Source organism: Papio anubis, chromosome 6 (assembly GCF_008728515.1).
Source record: "Papio anubis isolate 15944 chromosome 6, Panubis1.0, whole genome shotgun sequence".
NCBI classification, from domain to species: Eukaryota; Metazoa; Chordata; class Mammalia; order Primates; family Cercopithecidae; genus Papio; species Papio anubis.
This window is the reverse complement of record NC_044981.1, coordinates 383364-401813: the sequence shown is the minus strand read 5'-3', so window position 1 is coordinate 401813 and position 18450 is coordinate 383364. Positions and strand designations below refer to the sequence as shown.

The 18450-nt window shown below is 41.8% G+C and overlaps 1 protein-coding gene across 8 annotated transcripts in view; it reads left to right on the top strand.

Annotated features, from left to right (window-relative positions):
• EXOC2 (exocyst complex component 2) overlaps positions 1–18450 on the top strand; it is a 200665-nt gene that overhangs the window by 134519 nt on the left and 47696 nt on the right. For all 8 annotated transcript variants that reach the window (XM_021936926.2, XM_021936925.2, XM_003896943.5 and 5 more), the window contains 5 exons: positions 3475–3555; positions 4035–4094; positions 4758–4819; positions 6139–6205; positions 10778–10894. In XM_021936926.2, coding sequence (XP_021792618.2) covers positions 3475–3555; positions 4035–4094; positions 4758–4819; positions 6139–6205; positions 10778–10894 — 387 coding nt within the window. The remainder of the gene's footprint in view (positions 1–3474; positions 3556–4034; positions 4095–4757; positions 4820–6138; positions 6206–10777; positions 10895–18450) is intronic.

Below are 18450 nucleotides of genomic sequence, written 5' to 3'. Positions count from 1 at the left end.
AGCAGGTGCAGGCAGGTTAGACACACCTGCCTCGAGCCAGTTATGCGCAAATGGAAAAAGATGGTGTGTTCAGTTTGAGGAAGCAGAGTCTGCTGTCCAGGTCCTATGCCTCATTCTTAAAATCTGCCACAAATTCAGTAACTCTGAGCCATAAAACAGGGATTGGCTTCAGGTCCTTCTTCAGGGCAGTGCATGTGGTCCGCCAGTGTGTGCTTCCCTGGACCTCGGGACCTCGTTTGCCTGGTTGTAGTACATCAGCTTCTGTGAAGATGCTCTGAAATAGTTACTGTAGAAGCTTCTTTGTAGTTGATTTTTAAACTTTATCCTAGTGCAACTGCAACCATAAAATAACTAATTTCACATTTGATCTCTCACACAAGCCACATAACTATCTGCAGGGACGAAAGAACTGACCCCCAGTGCACCTTGCGAATGAGTGAGCCCTAGGAAATAGCATGTCCAGAGTCAGCCAAGACGTGGTCTAGCCAGAGGTCCTTGAAGAAGCGTCCTACCACGACAGACCTGATAACACTGAGTCTGTTTTAGCTATTCTGCATGGACCTCTTAAGAGAAAAGGTGAATCAATGCTTAGAGCACAAGTCTAGATTCCAGCTTGGAGTATTAGTATTTTAACCCGACTTGTATATAAAATTCTTAGACTTTGAACAGTGACTTAAGTTGTATAACCCTAACCTCTTATCACATACCAATCTAAGAAAATGTGTATTTTCTTAAGATTTCCATAGTGCCAGTCCTATTTGTTTGAGACGAGAAAACTTTTTTTCTTTCCTTGTGCCTGGGATAGGAAAATGCTGCTTATCCCATTAAGTACACCAGGGTCAAGCACTGCCTCACTGTGACTGTCCCTCGGCTGAGGCACTCTCTGAGCAGAGCTTCAGAGGTCTGAAACAGCTCACTCGAAAGCATCCTGTTTTCTTCTCATGTTGAAAATGGTTTCTGCCTTTTTTCAATTTGGATAATTCTGAGATTCTGAGAATTTTCTTCTTTCAGAAGAACTGGAATGATTTGTGATAACTTTTGACAGTCATCTAAATTGGATGACTCACTGACAATACACAGAGATAGGACTATCTCTTTCTTTTGAGAAAAAAGAAATACTGAACTTGTAGGTGATATCACCTACTCCCAGTTCAACCGAAAGCACTCATTGAACTTTCTAGTATTCTGTTTCTACTTATTATATTAGTATGGGTATAAAAATAAAATTAATAAGAAAGTTGAGTCCAAATTATAATAGAAGATATCTAAACAACCACACATGAACATCAACATACTTTTTTTTTAATTTTTAATTTTTTTGAGCCGGAGTCTCGCTCTGTTGCCCAGGCTGGAGTGCAGTGGCCGGATCTCGGCTCACTGTAACATCCACCTCCCTGGTTCAAGCAATTCTCCTGCCTCAGCCTCCTGAGTACCTAGGACCACAGGCACGTACCACCACACCCAGCTAATGTTTTGTATTTTTAGTAAGAGGGGGCTTCATCATGTTGGCCAGGCTGGTCTTGAACTTCTGACCTCAAGCAATCCACCCATCTCAGCCTCCCAAAGTGCTGGGATTACAGGTGTGAGCCACCACACCTGGTCAAACATCAACATGTAATGGCCTGTGGTTGAATCTCAGATTCGATTGTCAATATTATAGCAATATTTATCATTATAACATCTTAAGTTACCTTCTGAGGTGGGCAGGTTAGATGAGTAAGGTCAGTAACCTAACAAACATTTTACCTCTTTAAATGCTTTCTGTGCAGTTGGTATTTCATCCTCTACTTCTTATTTTATTACTGTTTTTGTACTTTCACTCTTAAGTATTCTTTATAATGCCCTCTGGTGGTTTCCAGGTGCAGTCATAACATGACATTAAAGCTGAGGCACATTGTTTTAGCTTCCATGAAGTCTGGATTCCTTTCCATAAGAAAATAAACTTGTCTTTTAAAAGATGTATGTAGATGTCATTTCCTTTCTTCTCTTCAGTTTTCTTCCCAAACTCTTTTAAAAATTAATGCATGTGTTGAAGAGAGGTTCTCACTCCCAGTGCTTTGCACACAGCTGCTTGGTTGAGCCTTGTGCCTTCCGTGTCTCGCTCCGGATGAAACCCAGCCCCACCCATCTCTCGAGACCTGTGCTCAGGTTCGGTGGTTGTGACACACAACCTTCCTGCGGTCCTGCTTTCCCGGTGGTTTCTTGCCCACTCCGCAGGCTGTGTACACTGTCCTCCTCTGAGAACTTGCTCCTCTCCTTCCCTGTTTCCCCAAAGGGCTGGTTCCCCTCGCTCTTCCCGTCTCAGCGTCAATGTTTTCACAGTCTTGGGGGCCTTCTATGACCATCCTATTTAAAGCAGATCCCCCATCATGATTGTTCTCTGAGTCTCTGAGTTCTACTTCTTTTCTTTTTTTTTTTTTTTTTTTTTTTTGAGACGGTCTCACTCTGTCACCCAGGCTGGAGTGCAGTGGCGCAATCTCAGTTCACTGCAGCCTCCGCCTCCTGGGTTCAGGCGATTTTCCTGCCTCAGCCTCCTGAGTAGCTGGGACTACAGGCGCCCGCCACCACACCCAGCTAATGTTTGTATTTTTAGTGGAGATGGGGTTTCACCATGTTGGCCAGGATGGTCTCGATCTCTTAACCTCGTGATCTGCCTGCCTCGCCTCCCAGAATGCTGGGATTACAGGCGTGAGCCACCGCGCCTGGCCAAGTTCTACTTCTTTTATTCATGGCACTTATTATTTTAAATTATGTTATTTCTATACTTTTTTAAACCATTTTGTCAACTGACTTTCATGGTCGTGTCTCCTGCCTGAAATGTACACATAATGAGAATTCTGTCTTTCTTACTCCTGTGTCTTCCTTACCTAGAGTAGTTCCTGGCACAAAGTGAAAACAAACACCCTTAGGATCTAAGATTCATTCTAGCTTATCTTGAGATGCCATTGGTTGGGCATATTTTCAAGTTTCATTTTCTGACTTAATGTAGCTAGAAAATGACTGTTTACAGTCTATCTGATATAAAGATCCTCTGCATCCTCTAGGCCATTATTAGTAACGTTAAGTTTTGTTGGACAGTTCCAGAGATGTGGAAGATCTGGGAGACTGAGCTCGTCCCAGAACATACCTCAGAATCCGCATTCAGTATATAAACCCCTGTATCTGCTCCTCATCGTGTACTGCCCTCTTAGAAGGGTAGAATTTTGAAGAAAATTTTTAGTCGAATCTGAGTTTTATTTTAATTGAATTAGATATACTTTGGAGTCTCAAGATTGATTCATTCTAAAATACGAAGTACAAAACATATGTCATACCTAAAACTCAATGACTAGGAGTTTACTTTTCACATTGTGTTTCTGCTCCATTCCATTAATCTGGAAAATGTGGACCTTGGGGCCATATTCACTTGTGTTAAATATGTCTTCATAGCCAGTGCTTGTTTTTGAATTTTATGATATGCTGTTTTCCCTTCAGCCATGTCAGTTTGAACAGTGCATCGTGTGCTCTCTGCAGTCGCTGAAGGGGGTCCTGGAATGTAAGCCGGGAGAGGCCAGTGTAAGTATTCCAGCTCCACTTGGACTCCACAGTTTCCCAGGAGCCCTCGGGAATCACAGTTGTAAAGTTTTGACTCATCGTATTGCGAGATCTTTTCTCCCTCTTTGCTCGCTTGTTCCATTTAGTTTAACTACGTAGGTGTGCTGATGTCTGATTCCAAGACAGGCTGATGCAGGTTAAAGTGTGAGTGCAGGTATTGTAGGTAGAGCAGTTACAGTGACAGCACTTTGTGGACAGCGATTGATGGGCCTGGCTCTTGACCATCAGCCCAGGACTGCATTGTCGTCTCCAGCCCGAGTCACTACAGTGAGGAGACCCACCCAGTAGGCCCACTCTTCACGCGTGTCCTTCTTTTAGAGGAAGGACACCACTCCTGAAGCAGTGTTCCACGTTTTAACTGTTTATATCTGACTTCATACACAAAAAGCCTTGTTTTCTTAGCAAAGTGCAGAAAGTTTAATCACAATTCTTCCTTGCAGGTCTTTCAACAACCTAAAACACAGGAGGAGGTTTGCCAACTAAGCATTAATATAATGCAGGTAATAATTGAAAGCAGTAATGCCCAAAGCCTCAAATAATACTAAGTATCAGTCAACCCTTCTCCTATTCATAATCTGCAGACGATGTTCACTAAATATGTATTCTTTTTTCATCTTGTCTGTGGACATAATAGTTTAGGGTAAGTGGGTAACAAAGTTTAACGTAAGATTAATTCCAACTTGTTTTAGCGATACCCAAATGTTTCATTTATGTTATGCTCCCCTTTTTTGTCTTCTCTTGGTACCTCACATATATTCTGTTAGAGCACAATGTAAATTAAGTGATAATTAGTTGCTCACGTCCTGTCTGGGATGTAAAGTATTGTTCTTGGAGCCAGTGCTTTGCAGGCACAGAAAGTTGAGAATGTGGGTGAGTGAATGAGGGAAAGTCTTTTTCCGAAAATATCTTCACAAGCTTAATAATTGATCAAAACATAGGCACTTCTAATCTTCCATTACTTACGTGATAGATATGGATGGGATATATATTTCATCATTAATGGGGCATACACAGTATATACACATATTCATGCATGCACACAACACCACACCACTAATGAGATCTATAATTCTACTTCATGTAAAGTTGTCTTTAATGTCCAAATAGATTAATACCTAGGAGTTCATTCCTCTGAGAGTTCTGAAACTTATTTTTTCACTTAGGTTTTTATATACTGTCTGGAACAGTTGAGCACCAAGCCTGATGCAGATATAGATACTACACAGTAAGTAAAAATTAAACTAATCTCATTAGTGCATTTAGGAGAATTAAAAATACAGGCTCAAATTTTATACTTGGTCTTATATCCTAAGACTTCTAGTAAGAAAGAAAGATTATTCATATTAAAGTAATATTTTTTTAAATATTTGACCTATATTCTTTCTGTAGTTTATCTTTTCAACTCATCTTTGCCTTATTAGAGATGTATCAAGCAAATTGAAGACATGATTAGCTTATTATCCAACGAACAGGTTTTATAAACAATAAAGTATTAAATGTAAATATATAACTCCTAGTTGATTATTTTTACGAGTCTGGTGTTAGGGGAAGGCACCATTACTCTTGTTAGAGACTAAGCATGTTGGTAGAATTATGTCTGGGTCAAGCTTAGTTATTGGAGCTCCAGTGGACACGTGTTAACTCTTGATGTTTACAAATCCATGTAGTAATTCTTTCATGATGCTGTTGTATAGGACAGCATTGTAAAGTGCTGTGTGTGTGTGTGTTTTTTTTTTTTAAGAAATCTGTTCTTTCTGAATTATACTTGGCATGTGTAACTTCTGTGTACTTTATGCTCTGACACAGATAATACTGAAATAAATGCCTCTTACATCTTCAGTTGACAATTTGGGAATTTATCCATGTTTGTCTGTTTACTGGTTTTGGCTTTTGCTTCTCAGTATATAAAACTGTCACCTCCCTAGAGACCCCATAAGTTTTTAATTCTTCTAGGTTTTCTTTTATTTGATTTCATATTTTTAGCTCATTATTTCACCAGGAATTTGCTGTCAGTCAGATCCCTAATATTATGGATTAAATTTCACGTTGCCCGTGTTCACAGATTATCCATAGTACCTTCTTTGAGCTGTTAACTGTTAAGTCTAAAACACTTATTAAAAGTTTCTGGCCAGACGCGGTGGCTCACGCCTGTAATTCCGGCACTTTGGGAGGCCAAGGCGGGCAGATCACGAGGTCAGGAGTTTGAGACCAGCCTGGCCAACATGGTGAAAACCTGTCTCTACTAGAAATACAAAAATTAGCCAGGCATGCCTGTAATCCCAGCTGCTCAGGAGGCTGAGGCAGAAGAATCGATTGAACCTGGGAGGAGGAGGTTGCAGTGAGCCGAGAACGCGCCATTGCACTCCAGCTTGGAGGACAAGAGCAAGACTTCATCTCAAAAAAAAAAAAAACAAAAAAAAGTTATGTGACTTTCACCAAATGTTTTCCATATAGTTCACTGCATTTTTAGATTTGCGTGTAGTTCATTGCGTTTTGGATTTGGGTGGTTTATTTGTAACTGTTTCTACTTGCTTCTCTGTTCAGCCTCTCTGTGGATGTTTCTTCCCCCGATTTGTTTGGAAGTGTCCATGAGGACTTCAGCTTGACCTCTGTAAGTCAGACGACAACTAGAAAGTGACCGTTTTAAACTGTGTGACAACAGTTTCACAAATCTCATTACTTTGTTCCTGCCTCGTTGCTGTAGCATGCGGTGCAGGACATTGTGCTGTGCATTGGAGCTCTGTTATGTGAAATGTTCAGGAAAGTGTAATTTACGTGAATTTCACACTTCACATTTTCAGCTGAAGTTGCCATTTCAGGCATTCCACATACTGTCTGCGTCTGTGTGGTTTCCGGGTGTTAAATGGGTGCCTTGTAGTTCCTGGTGCTTGAGAGTTGCCATGATGGATTGGGGAGGGGGCAGAGGACAGGGTGCCTCCCCCTCACAGCTCTTGCCTCTTCAGCCAGAGAAGTTCTGCTTTTCTCTGTTTTATTTCTGTAAGTTCCCTCATAGCCTTTAATCTGAGCACAGCCTCAACTCTACACACACACACACTTACACACAAACAGATGTATGCATACACTGCTTATATACGTATGTATATATACACACATACTTTTTAAAATGTATACATGTATTCAAGAAGATTCACAAACATATATTATCATATGTATAAATTCATCTGTTGAAACTCAAACTCTAGCTGTCATAAATAAAATAACCCTTTCTGGCCAGGCATGGTGGTCACACCTATAAGCCCAGCACTGTAGGAGGCCGAGGCAGGTGGATCACTTAAGGGCAGGAATTCGAGACCAGCCTGGCCAACATGGCAAAACCTCGTCTCTACTACAAGTACAAAAATTAGTTTGGTGTGGTGTCAGGCGCCTGTAATCCCAGCTACTCAGGAGGCCGAGGCAGGAGAGTCGCTTCAGCCCAAGAGGCGGAGCTTGCACTGAGCCAAGATGGCTCCACTGTGCTCCAGCCTGGGTGACAGAGTGAGACGCCATCTCACAAAAATAATAATCAATAACCCTCCCTGGTTTGTGATGAGTTTGAAGGGGGTGTGTGTGTTGTGTGTGTCTGTCTGTCTCACGGGAAAACGGTTTGACCCAAATTTTCTGCTATGTATTGAAGTATGAATACCTAAATAAGGAATTTGGTATATTAGAAAAAATATGGTTTGATCCAAGTAATTTAAACAATTATTCTAGATTCAATTCCTTGGATGACTAGGTAGAGAATGATACCATTCACTGAGATAGAGAATTCAGGGAAAAAACAGGTTCAAGAGAACCCTTTTTTGTTTTTGTTGTTGAATGGGTGACATACAGGTAGAGATATCCAGTGGGTGATTGAATGTCCTTGTTTAGATCCCAGGAGAAAAAAATATAGATACAGATTTGTGAATCAGCGGTACATAAGCAATATATAAGGCCTGGGAGTAGATAAGAACACTAAGAATTCTGGCTGAACAAAAAAGAAAATGCCGGTTCTTCTGCTGAGCCAGAATTGCAGGTGGAGTCACCCCAGGAGTGGTGGCAGCCATCCCGAGCCATCCCAAAGCGAGGTCAGCTGGCGTTCCAAAGAAAGAAGTGTGAAGTGCAGGGTGATCGGTGCAGAGCATTAGGGGACGACACGCAGGGGACGGCCCTGAGTCCTCACAAGCAAGAGCAGGGAGCGACGTCCTGCCCCGGTGTGCTGGCAGTGAGGGGCCTGGGTATGGACTTGACAGGAGGGTTTCAAGCATTGCCTCAGGGCGGGGCTGGTTTCTGCTGTTGAGCGACATGGTTGATCCTTCAGTGTTTTCCAGCTGTAACCTAAAGAGCGTCATCAGTGCCTGGGAGGTCGGGGTCCCCACTTGGGGGAAATCCTGTAGGGAAAGCAGCCAGCTGGTCCAGTCTGAGCCGCCAAGGCACTCTGTGCTCCTCCAACAGGGCGCCGAGAGAAGGCGAGGGAAGCTGGGGAACCCCACCCTCGTTGGAGGAGAGAAGGGCCAAATATATAAAAATAATGTTGAGGGTGCCAGTATTTATGGGCTCACCAGTAGCAGAGGGCCTCAGTTTGCCCTGAAAAGGGTTCATCAGAGAGATAGAAGGAAATCCGGATAGAGCAGCACAGCACTCCTGAGAGGGATGGAAAATCACATTTAAACCAAGGAATGCTTGGCAGCCTCAAGGGCTGAGGGGCTTGTGGAGGACGGAAATGCAGCGGGCTAGGGGAGTCCTGTGGAGACAGGGCTGCAGGAGAGGGCCTCCCGAACGAACAGAGACTGCTGGAGTCTTCCCCTTGCTGGCGCTCTGAATCCTGAGGCACTCCCTGCTGGTGTGCTGCGTCCCTGCACTTGGGGTGGTCCTGCTCTTGTGCCTCTTCCAGTGGGTGGAGCACAGGAGTCAGCCCTGGGCTCCCTGTGACCCGTGACGCTGCAGCTCTCTGCTGACTCGCACTGAGACTATTCTTAACGACCCCCAGGCCCCTCACGTGTGTCTCTGCAGGTTGCAGGGCCTCCTCTCTCCCGCCTTACTCTCCAGGGTTTTTTTGTGACCAAATTCAATTCCTCTGTATTCTCCATTGAAAGCTATCTCATTAGATTCGGTGCGATCTTCTCAGGGTCTTGTTCTGTTATCCAGAAGGGAAGCAGCTATGGTAAGAAGGATATCTAGATTCGGAGTCAGAAGACACTGGATCACATCCTGTGTGACCTCGGGCACATCGCTGAGCGGGCGCAGGCCCCGTGTTCTCCTGAACAAAACTGTGGTGGTGACGCCTGCGTCATAGAGATGCTGTGGGGAATCACTGAAGTAACATGAGACCGTATTCGTCACCTGCACGTGCTGCGTTTGATAGGTGGAGCTGCTGTTTTCAAATACACGTCTCCATCGTAGCTGTTAATAAGCTTCTGATTAGTCATCCAGGGTTGAGAGTCTACGCTGTTCAGTTTTTCTTTCCACTCTTACTGCGTCTGAATGATTAGATTTGAGCAACAGTGTGCTTGTAGGAGTCAGACTTTAAATCACTCAAATAGCTTTTCTGTGTTTCAAGAGCCGTGCAAATTACAATGGGAAAAACAAAGAGAATTAACAGGGCGGAGAAGATGTGGCAGGCTCAGGTCTGCAAGATAAGGAGGCTTGATTCTGGAAGGAAAAAGTAATTAAGGATTGATTTTCAAAACTGAGCAACCAGCTGAGGTTTTTGAGGCAAACAGCGTGTTGAGGGCAGCTGATGAAATGTCACCTTTAGTTATTCCTTGTCCTTGCAGGGACTGTGTCATGGTAATTCCAGGCCCAGGGACTGGAGGGGATGCTGCGTCCTCGTCCCTACCTCACCTGGACGGGTTTCCAGTGCTTATTCACTGTTTTCCTTCTGGCTGTTTATTCACGAAATGTGGAGGAGTATTATACATAATACAACCCTATTTACCCTGTCTTATACCCCATTTCCTATCTATAGAGTGATTCAAGGCCATTCACTTGCTTGACAATCCTTTAATAATCCCTAGGCCTTTTATTTACATTTGTTGACCAAAAGCAGGTAGTGAATAGGCTGTACACTCTGCCAGAAATAAAGATGGGAACATTTGAAATAAAAGAATCTAGAAAGTTTTTGGAAACTGTTGAGCTAAATGAAAGTATTGGGAGATATAAAATATGCTTGGCAATTAAATTCAAGGATGTTATCTTTTTTTCACATATCCACATTTACTATATCGAATTATTTTACTATAAGTTGTTCTGGTTATGCACAGAAGGAGCATGCAGAGTATGTGATGGAAAGGGTTTTTTTTGCCAAAGGTTTAGTCAAAGGATCTAAGTCAAGGCTCTAGATTAGTCAAAGTTGTTCCAGAAAAGGCCGCCGCCTGCGGGACATGGGTCAGGCACCCTGGTGAACCGCACCAGCAGCATCAGGGCAGTTCCTGGAATTTTATTTACCAAGTGGTTTTGAACTGTGAAAGGATACTGTGTTTGTTAGCATTTGTGTCTGGTAATTTTTATAAGAAATTACTTTAGGTGGACAGAACCCTGGAGAATGTAGAAGTAACTCGCTTGTACCCTTTCCTGTTGGCTACACTGACCGCAGCCTAAGCTGGAGTCCTCCACCCTCAGCGACCCTCACTGCCCATTAGAGGGAGATTGTTCCTTGTTTTCTTCCGCAAACACAAACGATTCTTAATGGCCTCAGGTGTTTGAAGGAGCCCATCATACAGATGTATGGCAGTATAATTCTCTTCCAAGTTATAAAAAATTTATGAACTATTTTATAATAGTTTCTACATTTTAAATGTAATTAATTATTAAAAATATTTATTCCCGTAGCCTTTTCTTGTATACAAAGTATTCAGTAAACAATGTAGTAGAACACTTTTCATAAGAAACACTGATCCCAGTTCCCAACTGATCCTGGTTAATGGGATTTTATCAATCTGTTTTTCCATACGAGCTGTTAAGTTTTAAAGGAAATACTTGATTCTTTAGTATACTGCATGTAACTCTAAGCAAATAGTGAAGTTGCAGGATTTTATTGTGTTTCTCTTTATGTTACGATATTGGGAAAGAAGCAGCCAAGAAAAGCAAAGCATTGAATATTGACGTTAAAGAGCAGAGATTATAATTAAACTTGGCCAGTGTTAATCAGCTCTTCTCTCTAGCACTATAAATGTGATTTTCTAAAACTGTGTTTTGCTTTTAGGAACAGCGCCTTTTGATAGTCCTAAGTAATTGCTGCTTTCTAGAACGTCACACCTTCCTAAATATCGCAGAACACTTTGAAAAGCACAACTTCCAGGGAATAGAAAAAATAACACAGGTAAGCGAGTTCAATGCACAAGTCGGTGGTTTTACCAGCTCAGTTTTCAAGTTGTTTCCTCGCCTGTGTTCTTCTGCTGTCAGTGCCCGTTCGCTCTGCGTGCCGCCCGCGCCCACACTGCTAGTCCATCTTCGGACGGGTCCCTTCCTTCCCGTGGTTCACCTTGAATGGCTAATATGATACTCTTTTCTTTTCTCTAGAGCAAAACTCCCTCAAGGTTAGAGCTGGTTCACTCCTCACCTGAGCTGTGGAAAAGTGAGGGAAGAAAATGCGGGAAAGGCAGCAAACCCAGATCTTTCAGAATCACCTCATGTTTGACTCATTTTAGGTGAACGTTTTAGATACAGCCAGAGCAAACTCCCCGAGGCTGCGAAAGCCTCTTCCTGCTTCTTCACACCCTCCTGCCTCTCTCCCTTTCTGTGTGACCTCGGGGATGCTTTTGCTTTGCTGCTTTGCTGCTTTGCACGTGCACACACACCCGCCGGCTCAGAACAGCTGCGGACGCTCTGCGTCCTGCCTGAAAACTGTGGCCTCCCCACTCTGCAGTCACGGCATGCAGAAAGGCTGGGCAAAAGGGACACTGGTAGAAATTAATGGAGTGAGTTTTCTTAGTGTTACACTTTGTTGTTTATATATTTTTCAACTAGGCAGAAAAGGAAAAAATGAAGTAACCTTGTTATTAAGGTTGGTTGGTTCCTGGGCAAAGGTTTATCAGATTTCTCAGTAAAACTATGCTAGTACCACTTTTTAATGTCAGTACAGTTTTCTCAATGCAAAGAATGAGGACGATAATGATCTGGTTAATCTTATAATCAGCATGCACTCAGGATTACCTACTTTTTACAAATGGTGGTTCCAGTTCATGAACTACATTGGGATTTTTTTGTCAAAGAATGAAAATGTCAAAGTGGGCGGCCCTGTCTTGTTTTCCTGCCTTTTCGTAAAGATTAATCATCCTGATGAGAAATGTTGTGACTTAAGCCTTTGGGGTCAAATGTCTAGTTTATTTCCAGAAATTTTTGTGTTAAGAATTGCAAAGTGCTATCTTGCAGTAAAAAAGTGGCTATTTGTAGAAGGTGGCTGCTTTGTTTTTGTGTAACAACAATAATGACATGAATATATTTATTGGAGGAATTTTATTTATTTTAAAATATGTGAGATGATTAGGAATTGCATGTAAAAGAAGCAACAAGTTTGGTTTTCTCTAGGTTTTTTGCAGTACTAAGTAGGAACTGTTGCTTCACTTTGTATCATTAAGAAGTATAATTAAATTAATTTTTTAAAATATTTTTTCATATCCTTCCTTGTCTTTGTCCAGATCATTTTGAGACCAAGGTAATACAGATGGTCTGGAGATGTAGCGGTATAAATGGCAGGCTCTTTCCCACTCAGAATTTGGATTTTTTTTTTAATCGACCATCTTGAATATTTTGAAATTCAGTTGTGTTTAAAATGAATAGATAGTAAACTCGATTTAGATGATAACGTATGCACTGATTTTATTAATTTGTGAATCTGTTACTTTCATGATTCCAACCAAGTAAAATCTATTTCTGGCATCAAAGGGAAAGGTCTGCTGACTGCCACTGTTTTTTATAGTTTTCCCTCCAAATGACAAATAATTCTAGAGGCATCGATCCCGGAAAAGTCAGAGGGCAGAGGTCACAGTGGGTGGCTTGTTCATTCTCTCTCTGTTTCTGCACTTGAAGATGAGGGTCTCTCACAGGGGGACCTCGTGTCACTGGCATCCTCATGTCACTGGGTGTCGGACCTTCTCTCAGACTCCTCTGGTGTGAGCCAGGCTGCTTTCTTACGGTACTTATGCCAGGAGAAGCACGAAACGGCCAGTTTTTCATTCCCTTCACCTGTTCCTCACCTTGGACCATGGAGATAAATTCGCCTTAATATAGGAACAGGAGACAAATGCATGTTTTTAGGGGATTATTAAAATGTAATGGTCAGTGACACTTGAAGCTAGAATGATTTTACACGTACACTTTTATTTGGTGCACATAGTCCTGGGACAAAATCGGGGATGGTATCATCAGCTCCATAATCTTCCTAGGGAAACATACCCAGAGAGGCCAAGGACTTGACCTGTCAGCAGCACAGCAAGGCAGGACTCGAAATTACATTTCCTCGTTCTCAATCCGGGATGCTTTCTGGTCCAGCACCACGCATCTTCAAGAACAAAACTGGTCTCTTGAGAATGCAGTTAACCCTTAAATAACTCAGAGGTTGGGGTGCCAACCCCCTGTGCAGTCAAAAATCTGAGTATAACTTCTTGACTACCCCAAAACCTAGCTACTAGTAGCCTCCTGTTGGCTGGAAGCCTTATGAATAAAACAGCGCATCAACATGCATTTTGTGTATCTGTTACATACTGTATTCTTGTAATGTCGTAAGCTGGAGAACAGAGAGTGTTAAGACAGTTATTAGGAAGAGAAAGTGTAGTAACACTATTCATGAAGTGGAGTGAATCATCTTATGAAGGTCTCCATCCTCCTCATCCTCACGTGGAATGGGCTGAGGAAGAGCAAGAGGAGGGTCGGTCTTGCTGTGTCAGGGTGGCAGAGGTGGAAGAAAATGGGTGTACAAGTGGACCCATGTGGTTCAGACCTGTGTTGGCCAAGGGTCCACTGCACACCAAAGAAATGAAAACAGGACATGAAGCTGGCTGGTTAGTGAGCATTGTTTCCGCCTTTATGAAACCACATTGAATGGTAATTCTTGAGATCAGGGTATCCAAATCATCGTGTTCCACAAGGTTCCTCCTTAAAAATAAGCCCCATTATAAACCTTTGGTGGACTCGGTGCTGTTTGAATCCAGACGGTACGTGCCAACAGGGAGCGTCCTGCCATGTGCATGCATTTTCATTAGTATTGCCCGTAACGTTTAGCTTTTGCTCAAGTCTTGGAGATGTCTTTTTCCAGTCATGCATTTTTTTTCAACTTATAAAAGTAAGACCTAACTGTTATTTTTAAAAAGAAAAAGTATTGGGAAGTCTAAAAAATAAAATAAAATAAAATAATCTATAATGCACTAACCCGCCTCAGTCAGCAGCCACTGGGAACCACTAAGCCACAACTTGGGAATGCCTCCTTCCTTCTGTTTTGTTTGCTCATTTTAATTGACAATCATGGTGCGTATTTGTGGTGCACAATGTGATGTTTGATCTATGTATGCTTTGTAGAAAGAGTCGGTCATCACCTCACCAGCTTACATTTTGTAGAGGACATTAAAAATCTTTTAGCAATTTCGAAATATACATTATTATTAACTGTGGTTACCATGCCATGCCCTTTGATCAACACCTCCCCTTTCCCGGCCCCGCTCTCCCCTCAGCCCCGGTAACTACCATTCTACTCTCTGTTTCTGTGATAATGACTTTTGTAGATTCCACATATAAGTGAGATCACAGTATCTGTCTTTCCATGCCTGGTTTATTTCACTTAGCATAAGGTCCTCCAGCACCATCCATGTTGCAGGTGGCAGAATTTCCTCCTTTAAGGCTGTCTAGTGTTCTCTTGTGTGTATGTACCACATTTTTAAAATCAATTCATCCATTACTGGGAATTATTCTTGACGTCATTCCTCATGATGGTTTTTGCCAGTCTTTCTTCTCAACTCAACCCCTGAACCATCTTCCAAATCCCTCTCTACCTCTCTGATTTTCTGTTCCCGTCCCGGCTCAGCCCTTCTGCATCATCTGACAGCCGTGGTGTGGTAGGGCCCTTCCTCGCGGGTGCTTTGCTTACTGTCTAAATGTTTCCCCTCTCCAGCTTACCATCCAGAGTGTCCAGGATGGGCTTTCAAAAACCCAGAGCTGCTCTTGGTGTTCTTCCTCCTCTTGTGTTTCAGGCTCCTTATGCCTGAAGAGCTAAGCTCCGTAGGCTGGCGTTTGTGTAGGATTTTCATCTGGCTCCCTTGCCTCTTTCTCTCATGGCTTTTTGTCCCCTACTCCAACACCTCATCGTTTAGCCTGCTCACCTGCTCATCTTTCCTTGAACATTTCATGTAGTTTGTCTGTTGATTCACTCATTCAGTGAATAAACATTCAATGCCAGCTTACTGTGGAGCCCTATTGTGGGAACATTGATCTGTAGCTTGTGTTGTACTCTTTAAGCCCAGCATTTTCTTTATGAGATGACTGTTAATGACTGGTCCAATTTCTTTAATGGTTATATAACCATTCAGCTTTTTTATTGCTTCCTGTTAGTTGTAGTCATCTAGGACTACAACTTTTTCTAGGACTTTGCCCATTTTGCTTAAATTTTCAAATCTGTTGGCGTAAAATTGTTTTATAATAGTTTTATTTTATTACTTCAACCTCAGCTGCTGTGTGGCCCTTTTTTGTACTTACTATTGCTTGTTTGTATTTTTATTCTTTTTTTCTTGCCAGAGTCTTTTTCAGAGAATCAACTTTTGACTTTAGTAGTGCTCATTATATCCTTGCTTTCTCTTGCAGTAATTTGGACTCTAAACTTGTCTTATTTACATAGTTCATTGATTCTAAACCTTTCTGTCTTCTAATATGAACACTTAAGGCTGCGAATTTCCCTCTGAGTGTCTTTTTAGCTGTGTTGCCCATATTTTAACAAATGGTATTTTAGTTATTCTTCAGTTTTCTATTTTTGAATTTTAATTCTATTTTAATCTTGGCTAGAAGTATTATTTTAAATTTCCAAGCTAAGGGAGCAGAGCAGCAGTTAGAATTAGTTTTCTCTTTGTTAGAGATTTTTAACATAATTGTTCTGAGGTTAGAGAATATCATGTTTTTAGGTTTGCTGAGACTTACTTTGTAAGCTGATATGTGGACAGTTTTCTGAAACCCTGCCTCAGTTGAAAAGATCGTGTCCTTCCGTTTTGGATACCACATTCCACAGATGTCTGTTAGATCAGGTTTGTGGATTATGTTGTTCAGTCTTATAGTGGGTTGTGTTGTTCAGTCTTGAGTGGGTTGTGTTGTTCAGTCTTGTATATCCATTCCTTTTGTTTGGTTGGTTTGGACTTTGATCTCTTGATTACTGAGAAGAACATAGTAAAGTCTTTCCTTGGCTCCTTTTTATATATTTTATTTGCCTCTTCTATTCTGTATTTTTGTTATGTGTCTTGGTATTATTATGTTTTTTGGCCTTTTTGTTCCTTTGGCTCTAATTGATGTCTTTAATCAATTCTGGAAATTTCTAAGCCATTATCTCTTCAAATATTTTTTCTTCTCTATTCACACTTTTCTGTCCTTCAAGATCTCCTATTGGACGTATGTTAGACCTTCTCACTCTGTTCCTCACATCTCTTAATTTTTTTCTTTTTTTTTTCCTCCTCATCTTTAATTCTCCGAACTGATTGGGGTAATTTCCTCAGCTGTCTCTTTTTGTTCCTTGTTTCTTCAGCTGTGTCTAATCTGGCTGAAATTTACTGTGTATTGAAATGTTATTTCAGTTGTGTTTCTTCTCCAGAAACTCTTTGTTTTTTGTTACTAAGTAAGGGGAAATTATTAACTTACTGTGAAATGGTATAATTTCAAAAATCAGGGAAGGAGATAGTAGTAGCAGTAAAGTTCTTTCCAATGTCTCCCTGATAATTCTATGTAGATAGAAAATCAAATACAAGCTATGGTCAAGTATAAGATTATCCTACTGAGAATAGTGGAGCAAACAAGTGAAGCTGAATATACAGGATGTGGGGTGACTAACGTGATTATTAAAAATTCATGGCTGGGTGCGGTGGCTCCTGCGTGTAATTCCTGCACTCTGGGAGGCTGAGGTGAGTGGATCACCTAAGGTCAGGAGTTCGAGATGAGCCTGGCCAACATGGTGAAACCCCATCTTTACTAAAAATAAAAAAAATTAGCCGGGCATGGTGTGCACATGTGTAATCCTAGCTACTTGGGAGGCTGAGGCAGAAGAAAGAATCGCTTGAACCTGGGAAGCAGAGGTTGCAGTGAGCTGAGAACGCACCATTGCACTCCAGCTGGGTGACGGAGTGAGACACCATCTCAAAAAAAAAAATTTCACAGAAAAAGACACCACTCACATTTTGGATTTGGATGCGCTGAAGATTAGTAAGACACTGGGTTAGAGCAACAGCAGGAGGGTGAAAGAAGTGAGGCTTGGAAGCCTCACTGACAAGTCCCGGAGACCTGGCTGTCCTTCTGTTTCAGGTGACAGTATATCCTGTTTCATCTCTAGTTCTCTTTTTTGTGTTAATACCTCTTCTAGGAATTAAGAGGTTTTTTTTTTAATTAGTTATTTACTTGGCATTTATTTTGCCCACATTTGACAAATTGTGGTTCAGTAATATAAAGGAATGTCAGTTTGCCACCTGTCCTGCCATCCATTTGAAAAGAGCTAAAAAAAATTAATTTGTCTGAACCTCGTTATCCAGATTCACTTGGATAGCTGTTCTGATGATAGTTTGACAACCTTATTTCTATACAGATGGCGAAGTTAAAGGCAGTCTTTCTGTCATGTTTGGAATGAAAATAATTGTTTGTTGTTTATGTTCTTTCTGGGAAGCACACTTTTTAGAAAGCATTATTACCAAAAATTTTTGAAGTCACAAATTGGAAATTTTAAATTGGAAACATTAAAATACATCAAAATAATGATTTTACCTTTTAAACCATTTTGCCTGTGTTGAAGACAACAGTAAAGAAATTAGAGAAATATGACATCGACTCAGGCGTCTCTTCTCCAGGACTGTCCATTGGGAGCCCTGGGCGGAGTCAGCGCCTGGTGCGTGAGGGGAAAATGTTGTTGAATGTACGTGATTGCTGCTAAGAAAGGCAGGACAGTGGCTTACCTGGGAGTATCGACTGCTACACCCACAGTCTGCCTCCAGCATGTGCCTTACCTCTGAAGGTTATTCCCAACAGTTTTTAATGCTTCAAAAGACCCTCCTCAGTGCTCATAAGTACGAATTCAGCGAGTCAGTCTATTTCCAAATATAGAGATTCCTGAACTTACGATGATGAGGCTACCTCCAGATAAACCCTTCCAAAGTTGAAAATATTGTAAGTGCATTTTCTACTTACGATACTTTCTTTCTTTTTTTTTTTTTTTTTTTTTGAGGCAGAGTCTCGCTGTGTCACCCAGGCTAGAGTGCAGTGGTAAGATCTTGGCTCACTGCAGCCTCCGTGTCCCGGGTTCAAGCAGTTCGCTGCCTCAACCTCCTTAGTAGCTGGGATTACAGGCACCCGTCACCACACCTGGCTGATTTTTGTATTTTTAATAGAGACACGGTTTCACTATCTTGGCCAGGCTGGTCTTGAACTCCTGACCTCGTGATCCACCCGCCTTGGCCTCCCAATGTGCTAGGATTACAGGCGTGAGCCACCGTGCCCGACCAGATATTTTCTACTTACAGGGGGTTTAACCTGATGTAGCACATCATAAGCCAGGGAGCATACTGAATGCATATTGCTTTCACACCATGGTAAAGTGGGACAATCATGAGTTGAACTATCATAAGTTGGGACTGTCTCTACACAATTAAATTGTTACCATTTTTAAAGAAGGCACCCTGTTTTTGTTAGAGACACCTGCCCTAAAAG